We start from the raw sequence: 27,316 nt of genomic DNA on the forward strand, positions 1-27,316 counted from the left end.
ACCGGAGCCACTGAGAGCTCCATCTCTCTGCACGCCTGTTTCTTTTTCTCTTCCTGTCCATCTCTTCTGCTTGTTTTCTGCCTGTCTTTCTGTCTTAAACTCCTCAGTACCACCCAGGCCTTCGCCCATCATGGGAATTTTAGCCTTTGATACTTTGCAACTGGGGAAAGGTTGAACTTTTGGTCTGACAGGGCTGATCAAGAGCAATCTAGACCAAATCTGTCTCAGATCAGCCAGAGAGAAAGCTTTTTAATGGAGATGATGAAGATGATGCAATTATTCCATAACGGTTGTAAGAGGACTTTGTATGAGTATCAACTCAGTCATGGGAACTTATTTCTGAAGCTTTTTCAGGGAATTGCGATAAGACTCAAGGATGCAGAAGTCCAACTTGGCCCATATAAGGAGATTGTGAGTGGCCATGTTTGCAAATGAATTCACGTCCATAAATATCACCATGTTTTCTTTCTTTGCTTAGTCAAACTTGGACGTGCACATACAACCTCGGATTTTGCAAAGATGTGTGTTAGGAATCGCACTGTGAAACTGTGTGTTTCCATGTCTAGTCAGAGTGCACCTTCTGCTTCAGGGTTGGTGATGAATTGCACGGGCTTATCTGTCACACATGACTAGTGTACCGAATTCAGAATACCAAGTAGATCTATCCAACATATATCGTCAATATTCAGGAGCACAGAGAGAAAACTACGTCAGATGCTAAAAATGAGTTTCTTTATGGATTATTTTTTTATCAACAACTTTTTATCTCATGTCAAGACAGCTCTCCCGCATATATTGGATTTACCTTGGAAATGCCAGTTGGACATGCCTGAAATGCCTCATCATTTTAGTCAAACACCTGAACCACACACTTAGTTCCTTTCAGTGCTGACGAGTAACAGCTCTACCCCGAGCTTCTTCCAAATAACCCGGCTGCTCATCCTAAAGGTGAGGAAGCTCATTTTCATTTTGATTTTATTCCCCTCCTTCACAATCCACGGTTCATGGGGAGGCAAGGAAGGTCAAGCAGTCAGTTGATAGCTTTGAATTCACGCTTGGCTTTTTTTTACAACAGCTGACCAGCACTTCTTTGAAATCCCTGCGCTTGCACTTTGATCTTTCTACAGAAAACAAATAAGTCATTTAAAAATATTGTTTTTTCCTCAGAAGTTAAAATGCTGCTTTTAATCCAGTTTATGTGTTTTAAGTCATTCATTGAGTGTTTTCACTTTAAAGGGAGGATAAATAGATAATTCATACTCGTCTTTTATACTAATCTTTTTTGGGGAAAGGCTGAAACGAGGTCTCAGGGTGTTTCATTCACAATTTAGCATTTCTCAGAAACTGAGTGCTTTCGAAACCACATAGCCTGTCTTTCACTTGCAGTGTACATTATTTATCAAACTAGAAGTGCTGCTCAAATCATCTGGCTATACTCGGGCCAGTCACAGATCTCCTTAGATGTTTCGTACCCATTCACATTTTAAAAAATATAGACTACAGACAGCTTCTTAAATAGCTTTATTCAGCTTTATGCATTGAAAGTTGAAATTCAACAGTTCTACTAAGAGTGACATATATTTGGATATAACTTTGAATATAACCTTAGTGCATTTCCCATAAAATCATAAAATCAAATGTGACCATTTGATTTTATGGGCCTGTACCATGCTTATGGCCTGTACCATTTACTCTGTAGTGTTATGCATCCCTATTGTTTCAAGGGACGTACGACACAGTGCAAATAGCAGAGGAAGGTGTGCAGTGGTGAAGTGTCAGCTCACGTGTTGTTACTAATAAAGAAAAAAGATGTCTTTATTCCTAGAGAGGCAGCGAGTAAAGGGAAGACAACAAAGTGTGATCCATAAAGTTGACGTGAGGAGTGACCGCCTTTGTTTGCAGCATTTCTTCAGGATGGATAAAGGATAAATGTAGTGAATGAGAGGCTTCTGTTGTTGCTCCTATTATTTTGTTTTCTGTAGACATTTTTCTGTCAGCCACGCAGTGTCTTTTCCACGGAGATCAGAGTCAGACAAGACGGGATCGCACGCTCTCTCTAATCCCCTCTCGTGCCTTAATGCAACAGAAATGTGTCATTGCTGAGCTGTCACCAACATCCTTTTGTTCACACAGCAAATTAGCCCATTTGCTTGCTCTTCCCTTACGGCTTTGCCTCCTACAATGGCCATTGTGTAAGGTATCGTTGTCAGGTTTCTGCTGTCTGTGCGAGACTGAAAGTGCTTATTTCAACAACAAGGGCGGCGTAGTCGGCCCCACTCTCCTATTCCCTTGGTATTCGGTTAAGTATCAGTGTCTTTTAAGACAAGCATTACTTTGCAGAGAGTGGGATAATGTACTTTTTATTCCCTAAGTGGTATGGAAAGCATGGGATACTGGAGAAAAATGTTAGATTAAATGGGAATCTGCTGTTTAGCTACCGTTAAAGTCAAGAGGATTGCTTTCAGATGCATATTTAACCTCTCACACTTGAATTGCACAACACTTTCTTAATGGTGAAATCAAATCTCCTCAAACCACAGTTAAAACCTGTATTTGAATAGCGCACCGTCACGTCTCGTATCACAAGGTTTGTTTCGTTGTGAGGGGAAAAAATGCCAGACGAGCGTTGATGTATTTCAGCAGAAGTAGTTTCGTCTTTTTATTTGTAAATTAAATCATTACAGTGGGGGAGGGAAAAAGAGTAGACTGTTTGGCACCCACTGGTTTTTGTATGGAAACAATGCGTTTGTTGTTTGGCGATTTGATATTGTGTAACGTATAATTAGGTTTGAAGCCTGTGGGGGGAGATTAGTTCACACAGCACGAATGAAATCCTGGCCAATAAAAGCTGATGTTGTCTGAAATATCTCTTGGCTCTCTCTTAGTGAACTGTAGGATTCGGGGGGGGGGGGATTGCAGAATTGCACCCCAAACATGTGAAAGTGTCAAACACCTTGTTGTTGCTTTAAGTTAAGTTATAGTGTAGATGAAAGGTTTAGGGGTGTGTTATAAGAGGTGCACTGGCTTACTGAAGTAGCTCATTTGTATTTTCTCTCTTTTTTTCGTGTTCATGTTTTCCTTTCAATATCTTCTCGACTTTCATCCATGCAGGTAAGTCGTTCTCCCTTCTTTAAACCGTTGTTCCAGTTCACCTGTAAATCCTCTGAATCTTCCCACAACAGTCCACTGAAACCTGCTGCATGCGGGATTCAGTTTACATTAGAAGTTCTGTCAAAAACATCATCCTCATACTGCGCTTTGTCTGATACAGTGTGCTAGTTTGTGGGGAATTTATGCAAAAGGAAACACTGAAAGTTGGGCCACTTTCGGAACAACACCTGGAGCAGCAAGTTATGGCTGCACACTTATTAAAAAGTAATGCGCTTCATCTTGCAGGCTTGTAAAATAAATAAAATCCGTATAACAATCTATTTTAGAAGAAATAAAGTTTCCCACTTGGCTCCCTCAAGTAGATTTGCACAGTTCTCAGAAAAATGTATGGGGTTTTTAAATAGATCAGTGACGCGAACAGACAGTGTGACTCACATTGAGCTATAATATATTAACTTGGATCCTTTGTCAGAAACCCAGATTTTTATAAATCCAAGCTTGTGACTAGTGCCGCTCCCAGAACAGTGGGATAAATATGTAGAGTGAAAATACTCTACATATGTACATATAAATGTACATATACATAAGAATAAAAGCTAGTAGCAGTATGCTAAGCTTTGTTTCGTTTATTTCTTTTTTTTAACTTGATGCTTTTTGCCGCACAGGGTCAAATATTACTTGAAAGCTTCGGCTGACGTCACAAAGATCCAATGAAGGTGATCTTGGACGTCGGTGGCCATGACACAGTGGCCTTATTTTAGAGCAGGGGTAGGCAACTTCAGGCCTGGAGTGCCGGTGCCCTGCAGGTTTTAGATATCACCCTGCGTCAACACACCTGAATCAAATGATTATGTCATTACCAGGCCTCTGGAAAACCTCAACACATGTTAAGGAGGTCATTTAGTCATTTAAATCAGCTGCGTTGGCTCAAGGACGCATCTAAAACCTGCGTTGCCTACCCCTGTTTTAGAGGGTGGACAAAAGTTTGGATGTACTTTTTTTCCCTGTTGCTTTCAGTTGTTTGTAGTTATGTTTTACTTTCACTCACTCGTTCGGTTTATTTACCAAAATTAAAGGAAACCAACTCAGCATATGGCCAGTCATAACACTAAACCTGCCTGTGGGAAGGAGGTGCTTACTCAGTGTGTTTAAGTGCAACCGCAAGGAGTTGGGAGTCAGGTGGGCTAAACTATTACCTAAACCCTGTACATTGTAGCATCAAAACCAAGGGATGTATTGTGTGTTTATTATCGACACACCCGGCAGTAAGTAAACTGGGTGACTTGAGAAGAATTGGAAATAAAATGTCGTAGAGCAGAGATAACCTTTAAAAGACACAGAACCTGATTCTGTAATGCGCTCAGGGTGAAGAAGGTGAAACTAATCAAAGTCACACTCTTAATTAAATCCGGATTTTGTTGGGCAGACATAGAAACTAATAGATAGACAAAGAAGAGCCCTTTCTCCTCCCACCTGAGTGGAGTCTGACTGGCCTAATCCCAGCCCAGGTCTGCTCAGGAGTCTCCGGGGTGCAGGGGGATCTGCCGAAGCTCTCAATCTTATTGATTTGTGTCATTCCGTCCCAGCTGCGACTTTGATGTGACAGTTTCATTTGAGCTCTGCTTATGGAGCCTTTAATTAGATTTCAGTGCTGGGGCTCCTCTCCTGAGGATGGAGGTGGTGAAAGGCAAAGAGATTTGATGATGGGTTTGGGGAGGTGTATGTGTGTAAGAAAGAGAGATGAGGAAACTTCGGGTTCTTTTAAGGTAAGAGTTAACTTCTGCGTTGGTGTGTATGCAGGTTAGAACTCATAAATTTGCACAGAGTTAACTTGTGGGGGTGTGTGTTTCCTCCTGAGAGTGAGTGTGGGTGTAAGAGATAGACTCGAGGAAAACCTTGACGTCTGCGCTACCTCGGCCTGGATTAAAGCCTAAACTCGCAGGGCTAATACCACTGCACCTCAAATCCACTGGCTCTTACCTCTGACTTAGCAGAAGCACTTCAAATCTCAAGTGCACTATCTGTGGTAATGGGAAAGCTGCCGCAGCCTGAAATATTCTCTATGCAAACTTTAGGTGTCCCATTGTCAACAGTGGTCATAAAAGCAGTTAGACTGACCCAGAAAGGCCTCCCAAGTGAAATAAAGGTTGAAGCAGTCACTGAGTTGGAGGCTTCTGGCCCTTTTTATGAGCTTTAAGTTGAATTCAGACCAAAGCATGCACGTTTTATAACACACCTAGTATTCATAATACGATGCGATATACAATACTATAATACAATTCAGCTGATAATTTATAATTGAAGTTGCTTCTACCTTTACTGACTGGCTCAATAGGTAAAGTGTTTTAAAAACAAGCACAAAACATGTAACTTATATTTAACTGTTAGTATTTAAGCAATCAAATAAGACTATTAACTGACAAATAAAAACTGTCATGAAACTAGGGCTGTTCGATATAAAGATATATATCAGATATAGATATATATCATTTCATCTTACGCTATCATTTGTTTCGCGGTGTCGCAAAATAAACTGTTTACGGGAATATTTTTTTCATCGTTTTGATCCTCGCTGCAGTGGTTATATTAATTTCTCAAAGTTCTCTCTTCCTCTTATATTTAAAATAACCACACTATGGACGGACAAGCGGCTGTTTTACGTGCTGTCGTTAGCAACAACGACGGTAAACCCAGCGTGTGGCTCCACCGTCCGCTCGTTTATTTTCCACAAACCTTTCACAATAAAGCTGAAGATCCTGTTGAGGTTTTTCAAAATAAACTGAAATGATGACAAAATACATTATTCTCAAACATCAAATTTCAGAATATGCATCAAACAAATTACCTCAAATAAAAACATGAGTTTTTACAGTCACCACGTGGATGCAGGCGCAGAGAATACCAGCATGGCCAGTGAAGATGAGAGGTTCACAGAATGTACAGAAAATGTAAAATTTAAGTTATATGTATCGTTGTCTGGACGATAAATGTCTTATGTCGGGATATGAGATTTTGGTCATATCGCACAGCCCTACATGAAATATATTCATTTTATATAGTATTACTTCAGTTGGTCCAGAACAGAATCTGCAGGACTTTTCTTCATTTTGCTCGCAGCCTGCACTGTGCTGTGGACTGAGCACTTACCCACTCACAGTTGTACCTTTCTTTTAGCTTAAACAGCTTCTAAGAAATGCACAGTTTTCAGGAAGAAGTAGATGGGAAATATCAAGAGTGCACAAAATCCTTCGAACCCGCCGGAGCCAGTTGCGTATGCATCAAGGCTAATCTAGTGTGATCACCACCTTGGAGACACTTAGTTATGTTAGTCCTGTTCTTCTGTAATGGCACTAATCACTGTAATTTGAGCAAATTGACAAAGCGAAGATGATTCATATAAGGTCACGGTATTATTTATGTATTAATGACCAGCGAATTCCCTTACAAACGCACACAAAAATGAGGTTGTGTGTGTGTTGGGGGTTGCTAAGGGGCTGTGGGGGTCTCGGGTCTCAGATGAGTGTTAATCCCAGCAGAGTTTATCCTCTCCTATTTCAGTTGTAATATTTCCTAATCCAAATAAGGAGCTTGCGTAATGAAACCATATGAGATGTAATTACTATCAAATGGAGTCAGGTTTTCTGAAAGCATCAGCACAACTATAATTTCTCATTAAACGACCGTCACTCCCGAGGTGCTCCCTTGGCCCTCAATTACAGCAAGGCTTACGAGACCTCCGCCTGGCTGGAGAACGGCTGCATATGTGGGTCAGTCTTACATCTTGAGGTTTCAAATCCTTGGACAGACATATGTGCGCATAAAGTCGCAGATGCCGTCTAATGACAGGCACGCAGTTTGAAAGTATCCCTAAATCCTCCATAACACAAAGTGTTTCTGCAGATTTTTCAAGGGCACTAACATGTTTAGTATTAGCACTTTCATTCCCACCGGGGCTGCTCTTATACAGATCTGGACTTTATTTATGATGGGTTACTGCCCACACAGCTCAGGGGTAATAGTTGTTCTGCAAATATTCTTTTAATGATGTCTTCAGAGATTATATTGGTGTAGTTCTTGGAATTCTACCATGTAGTACTTGCAGGCTTTATGAACAACAGTATGTGTAAGTGTAGCAGAGTGCAACAAATATATTTCTCCATGGACTTGGAGAACAGGTTTGGGGTAAAGTAGCCTGTGTAGGAGCAGGTTAGAAGAAAAGGTGCTCATCCAGTCCAGTGTCTCATTACGAAAGGGTCCAGGGTCGTCCTCCAAGTTAACACACTCATTTAAAAAATAGCGAGTTGGGTTGTGTCTGTACAGTGTAGCGAGGAATGCTCAGAGCTCTACATTGGAGAGACCAAACAGCCACTTCATAAACGCACGGCACAGCATAGAAGAGCCACCTCCATGGGACAAGACTCGGCAGTCCATCTGCATCTAAAGTACAAAGGTCACTTTTTTGAGGACGCCAATGTTCACATTTTGGACAGAGAAGACAGGTGGTTTGAAAGAAGAGTGAAAGAAGCCATCTGTGTCCACTGTGAGCGACCATCTTTGAACAGAGGCGATGGTTTATGAAACCAACTGTCTGCCATCTATAATCCAGTTTTGAGATCCCTTCCCAGACTTCTTAACGCCCACTCACATCCTGGGCCTTTTGAACTCAGGAAATCAAATGGGGTGGGGCTAGGTTTCACAGCGGGTTCACCTGAAACCTTGGCTGATTGTGACCTACACCCATTTTCACACCTTGGCTCGTGTGATTAGGTAGAGGATCGTTAAGGGGTTCATGACCCCCTTGAGGGACACTCCCCTAGGATTTAAATCTGGGACTCTCCACCTAGAACTGAAGATGCTTCTCAGATGAGAGGTGAAACGTCTTCAAGAACTTAAAGTCCAGACGCTTTTCTTTCTAAGCTCTTTAGATTGAGTTGGGTTGCTCCAATTTAATCTACCAGTCTTTTATTAGGAAGGCAACATCAGGCTCAACTTTGAGATTGCTTTCTTAGCTTTGTAAAATACAATGTAACAAATAAATATGCCCAGGAATATCATTATACTGTACAATATGTGCAAGTACAGTAGTGCAACACAGCAGCACAGTCTTGTAGTCTTTTAGCGACTGAGCGCAAACACAGGCAAACATGAAGAACATCAGTTTAATTTACAGGCACTGCTGTCATTAATATAAATGGTTCTTTGAGCTAATGCAGAGCTCCTTTTGTTCATTTATTTATCATAATGTTTGAAGTTGTAGAGCCTTTTGATTAAATCTCATGAAGCAAAAGAAAATATTACAATGCTTTTTCACAGCACTGTAAATGAAAACTGAACCAAGATAACCCTTACCCTCTGTGTTTTCGTTATTGATGTAATTTGTTTGCACTGGATTCATTTTGGCTCAGTGGGAGTCATTAGGCTGATGCATACTGATGGTCATGCTAGTTTCTTTCCCCCCTATTCTCACTAGTGCACCTTCTCACATGGGTGAATGTAATTTTTACCATATTTGCAGTAAAAACTCCCCCCAAAAATCTTACACCGACCAGAAAGCGAGAAAGCAGACAACTAGGGAAGAATTGTCGTTGAAGCTTTTCAGTATTAGACTGCGGTTTTCTGTTAAGCAGAAAATTATTGCAAACATAACATTAAAAAGAGTTCGGACCTCTCCTTTGTGTTTGAGATTTTGGAGCATTTTTACTGCAGATATCTGGAAAAATGTGTGGCCTGCTAGGTGCAGCATGCACAAGAAGTTTACTCTGGTTTTTCAGTGATACTCTGGTATTGCATTTATTGCAGGTGTGTGTGTGTGTGCTTAGGGACCGTGCACGGATTCACATTGATAAACAAGCTAGCTCCAGTGTTGGCTGATGATGTGGCATTTCAACCTCTCATCCAAATATGGACAGCCCCCAAAAACAATATTTACAAGACTCTAATGCGTGTTCATCAGAAATAGTTGTAGCCCCATTAGTGTGTTAGCTTTATGTGTGAACAAGTAATTTCCTTTGCTGCTGCCATGCGATGTGTTTGGACTTCTCTTTAGGCTTTTAAAACTTGAAAGGTCTCTTATAAAGTATATGCTTAATACAGGCAATAGAGTCTGTCTTTTTTTTTCTTTTTTCCAAGTGTGTGTGTGTCTCTTCAACGTCCTTTCTGCCATTCAATCTCCCATCAACCCCCCCTCTTTTTCCTCCCCCTGCCTCCCATCACTTCCCACCTTCTTTACCTCAGCTGATTTATTGCTAAAAAAAAGAGTGGGTTCCCTTTCGCTGATGGCTGTTTCATTGTGCAACAGAAAATGCCCCACCACTCGAGCCAGCGTGAGGCTTGCCAGCTGTGTTGCTGCAATCTCTTTCTCTCTCACACACTCACACGCTGATTTCGCTCATGCTACACTAACACTTCTCCCAGCACCACTTGTCCAGGCCAAGGGAGTGACAGAATAATTCCCGGCAAAGAGAGAAAGGAAGCTGTCCAGTTCGCTGTGTTCTGAGCATCTCAGCCAGGCTCTGTGAAGAAACAGCTTAGTTTAAAGTACCGTCGGCTCCATCGTGAGAGCTTGTGCTATTTCCGACGAGTCTTTCTCATGGACAATTGGTCTCGCCTCTTTCCTCCTTTCACCCACTTCCTCTTCATTCTTCTGCTAACCCCATCATCTCCTTGCTCCTTGTCCTTTTCTTATCTATTCCTTCCTTTTTCTTCCTTTTCTCCCCTCTCTAGCTTCTTCCATCCAAACGTATTCTTTTTTTCTTTCCTCACACTTCTCTTTCTTTGTGTTTTGCATCTACATTTTTACATCTTATGCAGCCATTTTTTTTTTACCCCCTTTTTAAAAAAACAAATAAAAAAAAAAAAAAAAACCTTTGTTGTACCTGAGTCACCTAGGGCTGTGCAATATGACCAAAATCTCATATCCCGATATAAGACATCTATCGTCCCGATAACGATATAAATCACAAAAATGTAACATTTTCTGTGAATCTCAGGCAGCTCGACTTGCGTGAAGTGTTTCCAGCTGTGCGTCATGTAGCTGGAGTCGAGTGTTTTAACCGATGCATGAAGCAATACATTTTTAGACATAAGTTGTAGCAGCCGAGGTTTTCTTTGTGAGTATTTGTTACACGGAACAGCCTGTTCTAACGTTTGAGTCTAAGGTTTATTTTTTAGCACCTGGCGGCTCTTTTTTTACTTCTCATCCGTAAATAATCTGCTCTTTCAGTGATTCAGTTTATTTTGAAAAGTCTCAACAGGATCTTGAGCTTTATTGTGAAATGTTTATGTGGTACATAAACACGCGGACACGCAATGGTGTTACTGTCGTTGTTGCTAACGACAACGCATAAAAACAGGCGCTAGTCCGTCTGTAGTGTGGTTATATTAAATATAAGAGAAAGAGAGAACTTTAAGAAATGAATATAGCCACTACAGTGACCATCCAAACGGTGAAAAAATATTGCCGTAAACAGTTTATTTTGCGACACCACGATACAAACGATAGTGTAAAATGAAATGATAGATGTTTTTATATCGTCATCCGATATATATCGTTATATTGAACAGCCCTAGAGTCACCTGTTTACTTCTCTTTTTTTCAGGACACATCCAGTAAGTGTGCTGTCTGTTTCTCATATTACGTAATGGGAGTAAAATGAATAACACGTTTGTTATCGTGAAATAGGCACATGGAGGAAAAGTAAGACCTTTGTTCTACACTTTACACATTTTTTTTTTTTTTTTGTCAGCTAAAGGGGAAAAGCCGTTGTTTAAGTTGAAGAAATGTGTGTTTTCTCATGAAAATGGAAGCCATCACAGCAAAACATAAACAAGGAATGTCTATTAATGTCTTTCAAATTTGAATTTAGACCTTTTTATGTAATCTCAAAGTAGTTGTAAGTAAGTGTAAGTAACTGGTTGGCTGTAAGTGATTGGTGTTTTGATTTCTGTAGCCATAGTTCATGAGTTTTTAACCGAAGGTCCATCTGACAACCACTGTTCATGATGCCAAAAATGTGTATTCTCTGACCAGTTGGTTGCTCAAGGTTGCTTGGAGTCGTCGTGAAATTACTGCTAAAGCATCATCCAGGTGCTGCTAGAGACCTGTTGGTGATCCCTGCAACCACTGGTGTGTAAATATGTGCTATAAGTGTGGGAAAAGTGTCTACTCTACAACTGATTAACAAGTGGATGCTAGACGTTTGCTTACTAGGTGATAACAACAGCAAGCAAGTGGGATACTGTACAGTACCAAACACCTCCTTGGGGTTGCAAGTTGCTGTAGGGTGAGTGGAAGACGCCAACTTGTCTGTAAATATTTGCAAATTACTCACTAAGCAGTAATGAAACTGTGAAAAGTGCAACACAGGAAATGGACACCATTTGGTTTCAAAGTAAAATACACTCTTCTTAAAGCAAAGTTTTCACACAAGTGAGCGCCTTTCATGAAGATTTTTGGCGACTGTTGCAACCATCTAGCAACCAAAGCAATTGCAAGGACTGTGGCACTGAAACCTAAGATGACCTGTTAGCTTTATGAGTTTATGGTGAGAGCCACAGGTTCCTCCCAAGAGCTCTTATTTTCATGTAGATTGTCTTACTTAAAACACACCTATAAACGTAAACGTCCACACACAGACCTAGACTCAGTATCGCCTGCTACGTGTTCCCTACTAAGTACTGATTACCTCTATGGAAAACGGGTAATTAAAGCTAAATGGCTAAATATAGCCCTAAGTGTGATTAACAGTGATAGCATGTGATGTATGGTGCTCATTAGTTTGCTAGCTTACAACCCCCTCAACCCAGAACCCAGAACCAGCTTATCTACGCACGCGCGCACACACACGCACACACACACCCCGTTGTGTGGCCGTTCAATTAAAGGAGTCCCCGTTTGCTTTTCAGCCTCATCTTTATCTCCTTATCTCTCTGTTTGATGGCAGGAGTGGTGATCAATACAGGACGTAAAGTGTGTCGGTGCCATCTCCGTCAGATCAGGTTTCACAAGGATATGTTAGGCTGGGGTGTGCTCGGTTCAGGCTTGGTTTTCTACTTGTTATTTAGTCTAACGTGAGTTCCAAAAATTTATGTTGAGCTTAAAAATGGAGTGACCTTTCCTTTAGGCTCACAAAGGTAAGAGCTAAAACGATCAGTCGTGGTTACTTTACAAATATACAACTGGTTCACCAGATACGGTGCACAATATATCAGTGAGCATTGCTGAGCAGACTAACCGATTTTCCTTGTGCTATTTTGTATATTTTCTTTTAGCCAGCAGCACTGGCTTGTCTGGGTTGTTTACTCTGGTAACTGAAATGATAGAGACGGATCACCACACAGTTCGGCCCTGAAGCTGCTGTGTGAAAAACTGTCCATAGCTCACAAGGTTTATTCTGCAGAAACGGCCTCCGAGCTCGGTATAACTGTGTGGGGATTTCATATCAGAAAACATGATTTCAAGATCCAAAACCTTTTAGTCCTGGACAGCTGATTTTAAAAAAAGTAGGCCAGTTTGGGTAAGAATGTTAGTGGGGACTGAATGTTTAGATATCTAACAACTGAATTTATGTATATATTTGTTACAAAATGATTTTAAGTTTGAAGAAGTGGTCAGGGCTAGTTTGTACTTCCAGTAATATTGAAATAGAAGGAACTCCTCCTGCAGTCTGTAGTTTACAGTGAACACCAGAATCTGCCTGCTGTTAGTGTATATACACCAAACTTGTCAGAGTGGTGGTGCAGCCTTACTCTGGGGTCCTCTCACAGTTCTAAGACATGAATGTTAAGGAGTTGGTGATTCTAAATTGGCTAAGTGTGAATACAACGTATATAAAGCAGTCAATGACATGAGTGATAAGTTGATGATGATGGAGATTATTTTGTTTTTAGAGCGGGCAGCCTCAATGAGAAACGAAGCTGTGCTCATGCCGATAGATGTATTTTGCTCTACCCACCAAACCAGAGGATATTTAACTCTTACAGAGGTTTCAGTAATGGGTTCAGCGTGCAGTATCAGGTTTTTGGCCATAGGAAATGGTCTGTGTGTTTCTATTCACTTGGATTTTTTTTCTTTCTTTTTTTGTGCTGTATCAACATCTATCAGCTTTCAGCAGCTTAAATTAAACACACTTCTCACCCAGCTGAAAGACTGTCCGCACTCTCAGTGTTGTTGTTTTTTTTAAAGCTCAGATATCCAGAATAGTCAGTTTAGTTGTCGCAGGTAAGTGAATGAGCAGATGGGGCTCAGTTGAGAACAAGGCTTCTCTAATTTGACAAGAGAAGATGAGCCTGAAATAAAACTCCACGGTGGGAGTCGATAGAAAAAATCTTTTATTTCATATAACCAGATTTAAATGATTGTAAAAGAATAATACATCAAATAATTGAATCATAAATAACTAGTTTGTAGGTATTCATTAAGTAATTACTGAAATGAATTTGGAGGGGCAATACGTTTTCACCAAAGTGATTTAAATACAGCAATAAAGAACACTGACTGGTACGGCAGCAGCATCACTGCAGCCACACTGTTTCTCCTCTGAGGTTTGACTAATGGATGGACTGTCCTCTCCAGCAGCCTGGCTAAAATGTCTAAGCCATATTAGTGGAGAGAATGGGAGGTTTAAACCTGAGCCTTTGGAGAAGCCTTACGTGGGTCACCTGCTTCTATACCTGCTTGGCTTCTATAAACAACAGCATTTCAGTCAGGTTGAGGTCTGGACATGACTGGGTCATTGCAACACCTTGATTCTTTCCTTTTTCACCATCACTGTGCTTGATGGTTGGTATTAGGTGTTTGTGCTGATATGTTCTTTGGTGTTTTGCCAAACATGACACTGTGCATGATGTCCATGCACCTTGACTTTGGTCTTGTCTGTCCAAAGAATACTGTTCCATAACGCCATAACCTTTCCAAACAAGCCATGAACTTTAATATTTTACGTGCTAACCGAGGCCTGCAGAGTCTGAGTTGTAGCTCTTGAGTTTTTTTCCAGTTTATCTGAGTATCTCACAGTCTGCCAATGGGGTGAATTTGCCAATCCAGGGATAATTAGCAACTGTCTTAAGTGTTTTTCACATGTGGATAATGGACTCCAAATTGTTTGGAAATGGCCTTATGATCCTTCCCTGATTGATGGGCAGCAACAATTGTTTCATTGTTGTTAATGTCTTTCCTCCTTGCCATTAAACCTCAATGCTTCAGATCAGATCAGAAGACAAATGTCTTCCAAAACCTGTCTTCAAGTTTATATTTAAGAAAAGAAATCAAAGATAAAAGTATATGGCTATGCAAAGTAAATATTTTGCAAGTACTGTTTCCGTACATGTGGCTTGAGTTGAGTAAAAAGCGGTGTACTAGGGGAGTATCTTTCAGGGAATACGAGTCACAGCTCAGCCCTGCTCTCATTTTGGAGAATGAATTACCTTCAGTGCCTCGCTCCCTCACTCCCTCCTGGCTCTGCCTGATTGCCGTTTTCATTTGTCCGTTTGGCCTCGACTCAGGCTGCACACTGCTTTCCCCCCACATGTTTTCTATTGTCTGGATTAAAGTGAAATGGATAGTAGGTCATCAGTGTGACTGGGATTGTTTCACACTGGTCTGAGCTGTCCCCAATTCTATTACACAGTAATCCTAAATGTGTGCTTTTTCACAAATGAATGTGTTTTTGTGTCAGATTGAGTTTTGAATGAGAAACTGAATGAACGAAACGGCACGAAGGTGTTTTTTGGAGTGGATGTTTGAAAGGTTTGGGAAGGTTGGCTCGCACCTGGTCAGTGTCGGGTCTCCTTCCCCTGTGTTTAATACATCTCCTTCTCCTTTGTGTGTTTTTTGTGAAACTCATTGAGGTCAAGGTTACTGCGTGCTCTGCCTGAGCTCACCCAGTCTCTGTGGGAGTTTGGGGTTGCATTGCTCGTCTGGCAACCTCAGCTAATCTTAGTCACATCAGTCACACATCCAAACCACTGCCCCTTTGGCTTGTGCTGCTCAGATTAACACTTTCCCACAAAGACTAATTGTTGCAACACTCTTTTCTGAGTACAAAAATGAGTCAAATTAAATTAAAAAGCAAGAGAAAGTTTTAAACAATCAGATATCTTGAACTTTACGCTATTTTACGCAGACTTAAGTAATTAAGGATTGCACACTGTTGAGAAAACAAAGTAAAAGTATGTAGGGAAAAGTGGCGTTTGTGGGCAGTAAACGTGTTTCGTATTTGTTTCGTTCATAGTGCACGCTTCGAATCTGCTTTACAAAACTTCCTCTAGTCTCAGGGAGCTCTTCTCCAGTGATTTCCCACAAAGTCTTAAATTTGTGTTTCTGAACCTTGTAGATGTGAGTGGATTAGAGTGATATCTGGTGACTGTGAAGGAGTGTTTCAGAATAACTAAACACTTTTATATCCAGCACTTCTTGCATTAACTGCATTGTGAAGTTAATGCAAGAATCTAGTAGTGGCTCTGAATACACATTTAATGCTCCAAGGACAGCGATGTGTTGAAAGGGAAGCTTTAGAAAAGCAAGTGTACTCTGATGTCAGTTATGACGTTTTTAATAGAAATATATATTTTTGGAGGATAGATTTATTACACACAAAGTGAGATAGGACTCATTGTGATACATGAGACTTTCCACTGTGTTTTAATTGGAGGATGTCGTCCCTGCGTTGATGCACTATTCCTCAGCGGTCCTTGTTGAAAGAGCTACAGAAGCTACGTTAGGAGTCTCAGGAGGTTGTAGTTGAGGAAGGCCATCATTTGTGTCGTGTGTGGGAGCTTTGAACAAACCGGAATTGGTTAGGTTTAGACACTATGAGCAGCTTGGTGTTTATATGTGATGCCAAGAGGTTCGTTTACGTGCACCCGTACGTGACAAGTTAGAAGTGACAGGCTCCTCTGTATATTGCCCTAAACTGATTAGTCAGGCACAGATGCTAGATACTAATCAAATTTCAGTTTTGCCAATGATTTTTGCTTCTAGCTATTACAAAAACAACATTTTTGTGAGCTTTCTGCCAACAGTATGTATTTGGGGAAAGTAATCTAACATTTTTTATTCTGTGAACCCATAATGATAATAAAGGATTCTTATTCTTATTCTTAACAAGGTCACCTGATTTACTTTTAGCAGCTTGGAACAGCTAACTCTTTGTCGCTCCGTGACTACTGTACAGTTCCCCTGGCACATCCCATCTGCATCCACAGACATCCTGTGGCGAAGGCAGACCGAACGGCATTTGCCTTTCCGAGACCATCAAATACATCTCATAATCGGGGCCTAACTCCCTACCAGATTCCCCACCATCGTCATCCCCATTTTCACTCAGTTCTCCCTATTTTCAGTATTTAATGTCCTGGGAAATAAGACTGTCTTTACTGTTCCAGTTGGTTCTAAAGGTCTCGGATTCATACCAGAGGCTGTGTTTTAAGCCACATGCTTTTCCTTTTTTTAATAAAAGCTGAGGAAAATACCATATATCCTACCAGATATGTGATAATGTACCTTTTTATATGACCTCGCCGTACAGCTTTCCACCACCAGCTACATTAAAAACTTTCACGAACCTCTCAGTTTACAAGTCAAACGTCTTCTTTCCCTACTTTTGATAAATTGCTCTCGCCACCTTCATGTATATGTTACTGATGTAGCAGAAACCATGTAACCATAACTCTTGTCACAGCGTTTTCACCTTTTTTAGGGTTCTAAAGAAAGACATAATGTACAGTCGGTTTCCTGCTTTTACCTAATGAACCTGTCAAGAGTCGTGTTCCTCCTGTTTCCCAAACCTCAGATTTCATGAGTGAAAGAAATGGATGTAATGACAAAATAAGTATGTGCTTCATTTTTAAATATTTAAAGTAAATATCTATTTTCAAATAAGAAATGATCTAAAGTTCATCTTTTAAAAACTTGGAGTTTTATCATACTGTCATCTGAGGTTTTAAGTTGCAACCATTCTTTAAAACTGATGGTGTGTCTCGTCTTTTCCCGCATCGCTAGATATCTCATTTTGAAACTAAACTCCTCACATAAATACTGTGGTATACTGACCCAGGAGTAACATTGGTCACTGCCTGTCTGCACCGTGTGGGTTTTGGCTCTGGCTAGCTGATGGTGAGGGCTTTGATGGCTGTTGCTTTTGGGAAAAGGCCTGTTGCAACCTCGCACTTTCGACATAAAGTGTGTAACCAAGAAAATTTGTTCCAGGCTGCTGTTTCTTGACCTGAGAGGAGAGTCGGGACGACATGCTTTGGATTACACAGCTGTGTAGGTGAAAGTTTAGCGGTTACTTCCTTCATTTTGCTGACGTTGTCCTTTTTGCCCTCTTACTTCCTGGTCTGAAACTGGTATAGTGCAAGCCAAAGAACTGAAAGGTTTTGATTCCCAGAATCAGGGTAATCTTTGATGGCGAAGAATAACTAAAAAGAAACGTTTGAGCTCTTTGATTTTGGCTTGAAATAGCCTTCTACCAATATTTATATCTGAAAAATTTCAATTCCTTTCATACGTTATTACATTTTTAGTCTTTAGCTTCATTCTGGACTGTCAGTGCACCAAACCAGCAGAACATAAACGCAAACTGGGACCTGTGAAAGTAGATAACAATCTAAGATACCAGTGTCTGCTTGTAATTTGACGAGCAGTGCCCATGCATTAGAGAGTTAACACATAAAGAGAGAATTTGTTAAAATGAAAATCACTAATAATAAAAATAATCAGTTTTATCACCATTTTTAATCCTGTCTTTCATTTATAATTTCAGTGACACATTTGGTATCGTGTCAGGATCCAACGTCTCGTCATTTGCAGTGTGTATGACAAGCATAATTTCCCCTCTGCTCAAATAATCAGTCGAGCTCACTTTCGTTTTATGCGTCTGCGTTTATTGATATATACAGTTTAGATTAAATAAATCTTATGAAAGAACAGAGGATATGCAATGTGGAGCTTGACATGAGGGAAAATGCGGTCTGTTGATGTAATATAATTCTGTGTGAAACTGTAATGACTTGACGTTATTTTATGTGACGGGGGAATAAATCAAACGCTCGATAGATGGAGGCTCAACTTGGAAAGATTTATGTTTTGGAGTTGATAGCCAGAACTAAGGCAAGTGTAACTTTTGGACGGTCACACCGCAAAAGCCTGGGGAATTTCGATGAAATAAAAATGGGCAATTGCTGATGTGGCACAAGCGGTGACTGCTAAATTCAATCCTCTCCCCAACACACATCTGTGAGGATTAATTCCCCTTTGAGAAACCTCTGGTTTCCTCTCTCTGGCCCCGCTGCCAGCATATTGTTCTAGCCAGAGTTATGATGATGATTTACGAGCTGAAAGTGACTGCTGAAAAGTGGGCTGACTCACACTTTCCACTGTAATTTGCTCTTCAGTAATTGTTAGTTTTTGAGTATATAAAGGAATCTAAGTGCAAGAAAGGGGATACAAGTTGATAAAGGTATCGAAGGACAGGCAAATCTGCTTAACACATATTATCTCATTGTTATTGTGATTTTACAGTGTGTAAATAAAGTTGGATTAAACTGATTCACCTGAATTAGTTCATAACTGCTCTAGTATTCCATGCTGTGATTTCTACAGTTGCACACAAGTTTCCCTGAGAATTTACTGTTGCTGTGTTAGCCACAGTACTGCTATATTTTTGCTATGTGACATCAATCTGTGCTTTAAAAAGGGATTTACAGAATGAAGAGAGAGTTGCATCTTTTTCCAACATTTCAGAGGCTTTACTTAAATTATGTTAGGGAGGCAGTACAGCCCGTCAGCAAATTATGTTTTTATTGGACTTGTTTTAGAGAACCAGCCGGTTCTCAGTCGGAAAAGGGTGGAGTGCCCACTCCGGGTCGGGGATGAGTTCCTGCCACAAGTGGAGGAGTTCAAGTATCTCGGGGTCTTGTTCGCGAGTGATGGGAGAAGGGAGCCGGAGATCGACAGACGGATTGGGGCTGCAGCTGCAGTAATGCGGACGCTGCACCGGTCCGTCGTGGTGAAGAGGGAGCTGAGTGTAAAAGCGAAGCTCTCAATTTACCGGTCGATCTACGTCCCTACCCTCACCTATGGCCACGAGCTGTGGGTAGTGACCGAAAGAACGAGATCGCGGATACAAGCGGCGGAAATGAGCTTCCTCCGAAGGGTGGCTGGCCTCTCCCTTAGAGATAGGGTGAGAAGTTCGGCCATCCAGGAGGGGCTCAGAGTAGAGCAGCTGCTGCTCCACATCGAAAGGAGCCAGCTGAGGTGGTTCGGGCATCTGACAAGGATGCCCCCCGGGTGCCTCCTGGGTGAGGTGTTCCAGGCATGTCCCACCGGGAGGAGGCCCCGGGGCAGACCCAGGACACGCTGGAGAGATTATATCTCTCGGCTGGCCTGGGAACGCCTTGGTATTCCCCCGGACAAGCTGGAGGAGGTGGCTGGGGAGAGGGAGGTCTGGGCCTCTTTGCTTAGGCTGCTGCCCCCGCGACCCGGCCCCGGACAAAGCGGATGAGGATGGATGGATGGATGGATGTTTTAGAGAAAATTGTTCCAAAATACCTCTTTGCTAACTCTTAACTGTCATCTGCTTGGGTTTTTTGGTTTTTGATTGATTGATTTGTTTATTTATTGTTTGTTCATATGAAGACCAGAATCAGCCATTTTTTCCACCTGGCATACACCCATTGTTGCTAACATGATCCAGCTTATGACAAGTGTGACCGCCATGTGTAATATTCCTGACTTGCTAGGTGCTATTTTCTGGTTGTCGTAGCTCTAGCAGTCTGTGTACAAACTTAGTCTATATCTAGGTCTGCTCTTTGTGTGTGTGTGTGTGTGTGTGTGTTGTAGGGCTGCCACAAACGATTATTTTGATAGTCGACTAGTCACCGATCATTTTTGCGATTAGTCGACTAATCAGATAATCATCCATTGGACGTAAAACGTACAGCTTATTGCACCAGCAGCATCTGCTCTTATATAACTATCATTAGCTTACAGCTTTAAGTGTTTAAAGTATGTGCTAACTAAAAATAAAGACAAGATGATAGTTTATTAAATTTTAATGAAATCTGCAGGTTGTTTCAGTGAAGTTTAATAAACTCCTTCCTATCTAAAATATAACAGGACACCAGAGTATATTCTCGAGCATCTCACACTTCTGATAATCAGCTGTCTGCTTGATGTTTATTCAGCTGTGTAAAAACTATAACTTTAATCTCAGCCAAACCGATTTACTCAGGAACAAATAAAATGCTAAAGAAAGCCAAACAATAACAACAAGTTATCTAAGTGAGTTATATATGTTTAACCTGAGTAGCGAAAGACGGCGGTGGGTTTGAAAACGATTTGCCGGGAGTCCGGTGTTCTCACGGGCTCTAGTGAGCCTTGCCCCTGGCTCGCTATCGAGCTAGTGGGTAACAGACGTCTCCGAAAACGTCGGAGCGCTTTTGAAAATATGTGGCGTCTTGATAAACTGAGCAGATATTTGAGGTTTACACAGTTTAACATATTTTCTCGCCTGAAAATATGTTAAACGTTTATTTTGTGACCCAGAAAGAATAATAAAAGTAATATTAAAACTAACTAGCTGCCGCCATTGTTGGAAACTGAGCAGGGCTGCGCTATGAATTCTGGGACACAGTCTTCTTCTTCGGGGTTTAACGGCAGCTGGCATCCTTGTAGATGCAGTGCTGCCATCTTCTGTTTCAGTCCGTTATTACACTCTGAAATCCTGCTACTTATTCCTGCGTCTTTTGTGATCTTACAAAGTTTCAAAGGACGCGTCGACTATTAAATCAGTCGTCGACGATTTTGATAGTCGACGTAATCGTGACTAGTCGACTAATCGTGGCAGCCCTAGTGTGTTGCAGTGTTTACTGTTAGCTCCATCTCTGATTTATTCTGCTCAGCTCAGTGGGCAAGAATATCAGCAGTGCATAGAAACCTCAGGTCAACTCGAGTTTTGCAGGTGTAATTGCAGAGCTATGCAGAAATGTAGCACATAATAAAGCCGGATGGATTGCAAATCATTTTCATTTGGATTTTATAATTACCATAAAAGTTCTTTCCTTTAATCTGAAGTCCTTTAGTTTCATATTTCTTTTGTTATTATTAGATTCTTAATAACACAAATGGCAAGTTACATAAAGGAAAAGTTGCAAATGTAGTTGTGTTTTCGATAAGTACTCTTACTTTGAAAGACAAGTGAAAAATACACATAGTGCCTTGCAAACAGCAGGTTACATATTTATTTTTGTTGTCTTCAACATATTGACACAGTTCCACAGACCAATCAACACCTAATTCTCACTCTACATCCTCTGTTTTTCTCAGAACCTTGCTAATTGGATGTCACCCTTGTGTTGTTGTGTGTGTGTGTGCGTGTGTGTGTGTGTGTGCCTGTGAGCGTGCGCTCCTATGCGTTTAAGCAGCTCTCCTGTGGCAGGGTCAGGGCTGTGCTTGTCAACAAACCTCAGCAATTAGCTTTGACTCGGGGCTGTTTCTTAGCTCGCAGACAACAATTCAAAACCTCCGACAGAAATAACACGTAACCTCGAGGGAGCATCTGTCAGTCACAACGCTGCCCTGTACTGCTGAAGCTACGGCATATTCACTTATTTAAAACCCATGTTTGGTCAGTTTCCAAGGGAAGTCTGGCAACAGCTGATGTTCCCTTTGACCTTATTCAGCGTGTAAAGTAATAGCAGCCAAAAGCCAAATCCACCGAGACACTGAAAGTCAACTCGGATTATAAGTAATGTATTTTTAATTTTTGTTTAAACATTTTTACTTTACTGTGCATTTTAGCGTTACGTATGACACTCGAGCGGAACATTAAGCTTGAAGTCTTGTGCTGCATTCAAATGATGGACATGTTAGTAGGAAATATGACATTCCAAACCACCAATCTTCTGCTCATATTGTTACGACTTAAATAATTCCACCCTTCCAAAGTTTGGCGCATGCCGCTTGCTGCAATCTGATACAAGCTTTTCATGGGAATGCAAATTAAGGCTTGAATGCATATTTTGGGGTTTAAAAAAATACTCTTGGGGACTTTTCTTGAACAGCATTTATTCCTGACAGTTCCTTCTGAAAGCTTGAGGCGCGTTTGCTAGTTAAGTGTTTTTTTTTAGCAGCTACACTCTTGCAACGTTTGTGTCTTATTGGTGTACCCCGCAGCAAGCGTTTGTTTTTGTACTGAAAAATGTTTATTACTATCTACTCATCTGCATATGGATGTATTCACTGTAAGCAAATGGTCCCGTACATGCGCAATTTGTATGCCGTGTAGAAAACAATGCAATGCAAATACTTCCAGTGACTGTTTCTGGGTTTCAATAATTTAAATTATGCGAAAAACTTTGAGGTCCCTGCAGGCTTTTTCAGGCGTCAAAGACTGGGAGCTTAATGCCATAGAATAATAATAATGCAGAAAAGCGTCAGGGATAATGGGCGAATGTGATTAACGATCTGTCCAAAATGGCTTTAGCGGCAGATATTTGTATGTCTCAACAGGTTTTATGATTGCTGCTGTTTTTTGTCAGATATCCCAGCGCTGTACGGCTTTTATTTTTGCAATGCTAATTGCTGCAGATTATTTCTACTTTGAGCGATATCAGGTAAGCTCAGCCTGAACACATTTTTAGTGCCCGCTGCAGCTGAACAGATTACCATGTAATAACAGCCACATGGGCTGAAAAAGCACATGGGGTTGAGAGCTCTTCTTCTGTGGTGCCCTCGGGGAGTAGCCCGGGGAGGCAGGGAGTTTGCTGACTCAGCCCTTGTGGCCTGAACTGAGCTTTAATGAGGGAGCAGCAGACTACACTCACAGGTTTATATAGATTTGTACACATAAAACACACAATTACAAACACACAGCACACACTCCCTTTTCTCATGAGTCTCACTAAAGCGCACACACGCTCGCACCTGAGCACACACACCTGTTTTACTTGTCAGTCCACTATTTTCACCTCTTCTCCTTTCTTTTCTGTCTTTATTGGCACTTTCATTACTTCTGCAGCGCACACATAGCCTCGCCCTTTGACCTTTGTAATCCTCATTAACGTGCGCTCACATTAGCCTCTGGCTGTAGCGAGCTGTAATTCGAAGTAAATGTGTTTGCGTTTATGTAAAGGGACTAATGGGGAAAAATGAGTGTTGAGGTCTGTAAATGTTTTTAAGTGTGTGTGTGTGTGTGTTTGTGTGTGTGCCCTGGAGAGTATGTTTCTCTCACCAGGGGAGCCTGTCCAGCAAGCTATAAAACTCCACAGCTCTCAGGCTAAATGTGGCTGAAATGAAGGTTTAATGTGCTGGAAAAATGGTCGTTGGATTTGAATGGTGTGTGTGTGTTTTAATGGATTCTGTGGGTGTCTTTGTGTCTCTAGATGTAATTGTGTGCATTTCTTTTTATTTGTCCGTGTGTTTGTGTGTGTGTGTGTGTGCGTGTGTGTGTGTGTTTTAATGGATTCTGTGGGTGTCTTTGTGTCTCTAGATGTAATTGTGTGTGTATCAATGCATTTCTTTTTATTTGTCCGTGTGTGTGTGTGTGTGCGTGTGTGTGTGTGATTTAGAGAATTTGATGTGTTTTAATTTGCACTGTATGCAGCCTGAATGTCTTGGAGTGTTAATATTTTGTGCTTACAGTTTCTTTTCATCTTTAGTGTGATGAAGATGATGTTTGGACTTTGATGTTACTTGTGAGAATCATTGAAGCAATAGACACACAACGACTCCACCATGGAATTGGTTTCATTTATTTTAGTCATACGTTACGTACAAATATACTACTTTTAAAAACAAATATACTACTTTTAAAAACAAATATACTACTTTTAAAAACAAATATACTACTTTTAAAAGAACCCTCCAGTCATTTTGTACCATACGTTCATAAACGGCGAGGTGTGACCCTTTAGTTCCCCGTCTATGCCCATAAAAAAGTCAAAAACCGCATGGAATAGAAATTTGGCTGATCTTCTTTGGTCATTTCTCCAGTGGCGCCCCTCGACCTTGGTTTGAGTGGCGGCTGTTTTTTAAATCGCTGCTTGGATGTCCCGGTGTGACCACTTGCACTTGAGCGCTTGCGATGGACTCTTGTCATCGCTGATCAGAATTGGGTCAGTTTGACACTGAACTTCTCTCTTGGTTGCCCGTAGTGAAATTAGACCGTGTTTCTGCACGGTGTAAGATCAGAACTTCCTGAGATTAGTATAAAAGATTTTCTCCTCCGACTGCAGTCGAAGCGAGGCTTCTTATGTAGACACCTTCGCTTGTAGTGATTGTTTTGCTTTCATACTCCTGAGTGTTACCTTACTGATTAGCTCTAGCCCATGATATTAAAAGCAGTATTCATGATGCATATGCAACTAAAATTGTTGATTAAAGAACTGCTTGCTTCGAAGAAGTGAAATGCTTCTCCTTTTGAATTCCCTCCTCTTATAAATGTTAAACTGGCTTCATTTGAAACTCTTCCTCTAAGAGGAAAATCTATTTCTGACGCTAAATAAAATCGATAAACCTGGAAACCCTTATTACTGATCTTCAAAGAGCCCTTGCAAAAACATATCTTTATTTCACACACAGCATGGTATTTTTAAAATATATATATTTTCCTTGAGGTGAAATTAGTATGTTGTCTGTGACTAGCTGCTTTTGGTCAGTTTTTCTTTAAAGTTCAGGCGTTTCCTTTGGTTAGGATCATGTCAATAAACCCAGATAAAGTGAAGTGATGTCTTGAAGATGTTTGAGCGGTTGAGCACGTGTGCTAGTTTTGAATGTGGTTAATATTTTGTGCATTAGGGGCAAACCTTATCACAGTCGTGCTTCTGCATCAGATCTCACCTCAAGGGACGCTCGGATCACATCCCTCAAATTGGCACGTGTTGGATGGATTTTTCATTTTCTCCTCAGCTAACTGAAGCCAGCGGAGCACATACGCCGGCCTAGTGGGAGTCGCAGAGAGATGGCATCTAATAAAGGGACTCTGCAGACGCTGGAATTAATCAGATCTGTGAGGTCTTTGAACATAAAGACATGGAGTGAAAGACGAAGCTTTTTGAGTGGAGGGAGAATATGATTGGACATAATGAGTGTGTCTCTGTCATAGAATAAAATAGGGGGGGGTCTAAATCACCTCAATTTTCCTTTGGACTTTATGTGCGGTCCCCGTGCATTTGAGCCGAGAAGGACCACCATGGCTTCTATTTATCTGTGCACATTTTCAGGGAAGCCACTTCTATATTTATAGAACACCAGCTATGATTTGGACTTCCTGATTACACCCAGTAGGACTGATTTTTGAGCCAGTGTGGTTCAGTTGGTGTTAATGCCTACCTTCAAAAATCACACAGTGTGCTGTGTTTTAATTATTCTTATTTGCCTCTTCCTGGATTAAATGGATTAAAATCAGATTTGCAGATAATGAAGTCTCTCCTTTCCCGTGTAGTTTTAAATATGGGGGGAAATGCATGAATGCTGCTTAATTTCAAGTCTGAGGGAAAATGAGTAGGTATTGCTACAAAAGAGTCGTTCATCATTATCATCTTCTTCTTTTTAGGTGTTTATCATTTTTTGTTTCCTGCCATTGCACCTTCTTTGTAATTGTTCTCTATATCCAGATTACAGCTAAGCATTGTCATTCCATAAAGTTAAAAATATATATATTTTTCCTGTGCCATATTACTTCGATACTGCGGTGTAACATTACGCTACATATTTCTGAAATCTGACCTTTTGTGCTCTCTCCTCTGTTTTTCCTTTTTCCTGCAGTTAATAGCTATATATGATGAACAGGAACCCCATCATGGCGGTGATGGCACCAGTGCCAGCTCCACAGGCACCCAGAGCCCCGACCTGTTTGCTGCAGACCTCAGCGCAGGCAGCGGAGCCTCTGCTTTCCAGCCTTACCAGGCCGCCAGCGAGATCGAGGTCACGCCTTCGGCCCTGCGCACCAGTAAGTCGCGAGACTGGAGAACACGCGTTTCTGGATCAAATACCATTAGGGTTATTAGCACAGGCATGCATTATTTTGACAGATGGATCATTACCCTAAAGATACAATCAGGAACTGCAACATTGGCCGATTAATATTTAATTCAGTTCGTCTTATATTCCTCACGTTATCATCTTCATTGGAGTCAAATGTCATCAACCACAGCAGTATAGAGAAAACACAACAAATCACCTTATCACGTCCCAGCCCTACCGTCGCCCTGTTCATAAATTTTGTTAATTGGACAGGAGGTGCCTTTTTTTAATTTATTTTTTTCAGACACAGATAGCCGTTTGATCCCCGGCCAAAGTGGCTAATTGGTTCTATTCGCTGCCTCCTAAATCAAATGCGACGCTGAGGCCATTCACCTCTGCAGTTTCGCTGGCCAAGTCGCTTCTTCTACTGCAATTACTCTGAGTTTGGATGGGAAAGTGACTCGTGTAGGTGATTTGTCAATTCGGATCAAGCGAGATCTTTTGCACAGAAGCAAGCAAACATGTACACGCAAATATACAGAAAGACAACCGTCACCACCCGTCCATATTTTTATCAGACTACCTAAAGTGAAAGAAGTGTTCCTTCTATTTGTATTAGAATAATTAATAATTATGGTTTTATGGGCGCCAGTTTAGCTCAGTACGTTGAGCGGGCAACCACATGCCATGCAGCTGAGAGCAGCTGGCCCAGGTTAGTGTAGAGTCCTACCTGCAGCCCTTTGCCGCCAGTGTTGCCAACTTAGCGACTTTGTCGCTATATTTAGCGATTTTTCAGACCCCCTTAGCGACTTTTTTTTTTCTAAAAAAGCGACTAGCGACAAATCTGGCGACTTTTTTCTGGTGTTATTGGAGACTTATTTATGACGACTTTTTGACGTGAAAGCGGGTATCGCTTTTACTCTCAACAAGCAGCGGGTGCTGCCGGGGGCACCTCACCCGTTCCAAAGCGCTCACGGGCGGAGGATAGTCCTCCCCCAGCTGCTATCAGGGCAGAAGATGTTCACACCTATGCGTCCGAACTGCAAATGAATCGCGCATGAGCGAAGCCGCTGCTCCCGCACTGACTGTAACGCAGTCAGTTCTTCTTTTACTGTTATGCTGTTTTGTGGATCAGGTTTAAAACTACTTATAAACACACACACACAGTGTAACTCCACCAGAGCGCCTATTTCGGGCCACTTTTGCCGGTCCAAGCCCAGATAAAGGAGCAGGGTTGGAATT

At 41.3% G+C, this 27,316-nt stretch overlaps 1 protein-coding gene across 6 annotated transcripts in view; it reads left to right on the forward strand.

Annotated features, from left to right (window-relative positions):
- Positions 1–27,316, forward strand: part of pard3ab (par-3 family cell polarity regulator alpha, b) — a 285,627-nt gene that overhangs the window by 58,889 nt on the left and 199,422 nt on the right. For all 6 annotated transcript variants that reach the window (XM_085439578.1, XM_085439579.1, XM_085439583.1 and 3 more), the window contains exon 3: positions 25,877–26,060. In XM_085439578.1, coding sequence (XP_085295704.1) covers positions 25,877–26,060 — 184 coding nt within the window. The remainder of the gene's footprint in view (positions 1–25,876; positions 26,061–27,316) is intronic.

This window comes from Copadichromis virginalis, linkage group LG18, assembly GCF_057382275.1.
Source record: "Copadichromis virginalis isolate Kocher_CV1m ecotype Utaka linkage group LG18, C_Virginalis_male_GT1.1, whole genome shotgun sequence".
Taxonomy (NCBI): Eukaryota; Metazoa; Chordata; class Actinopteri; order Cichliformes; family Cichlidae; genus Copadichromis; species Copadichromis virginalis.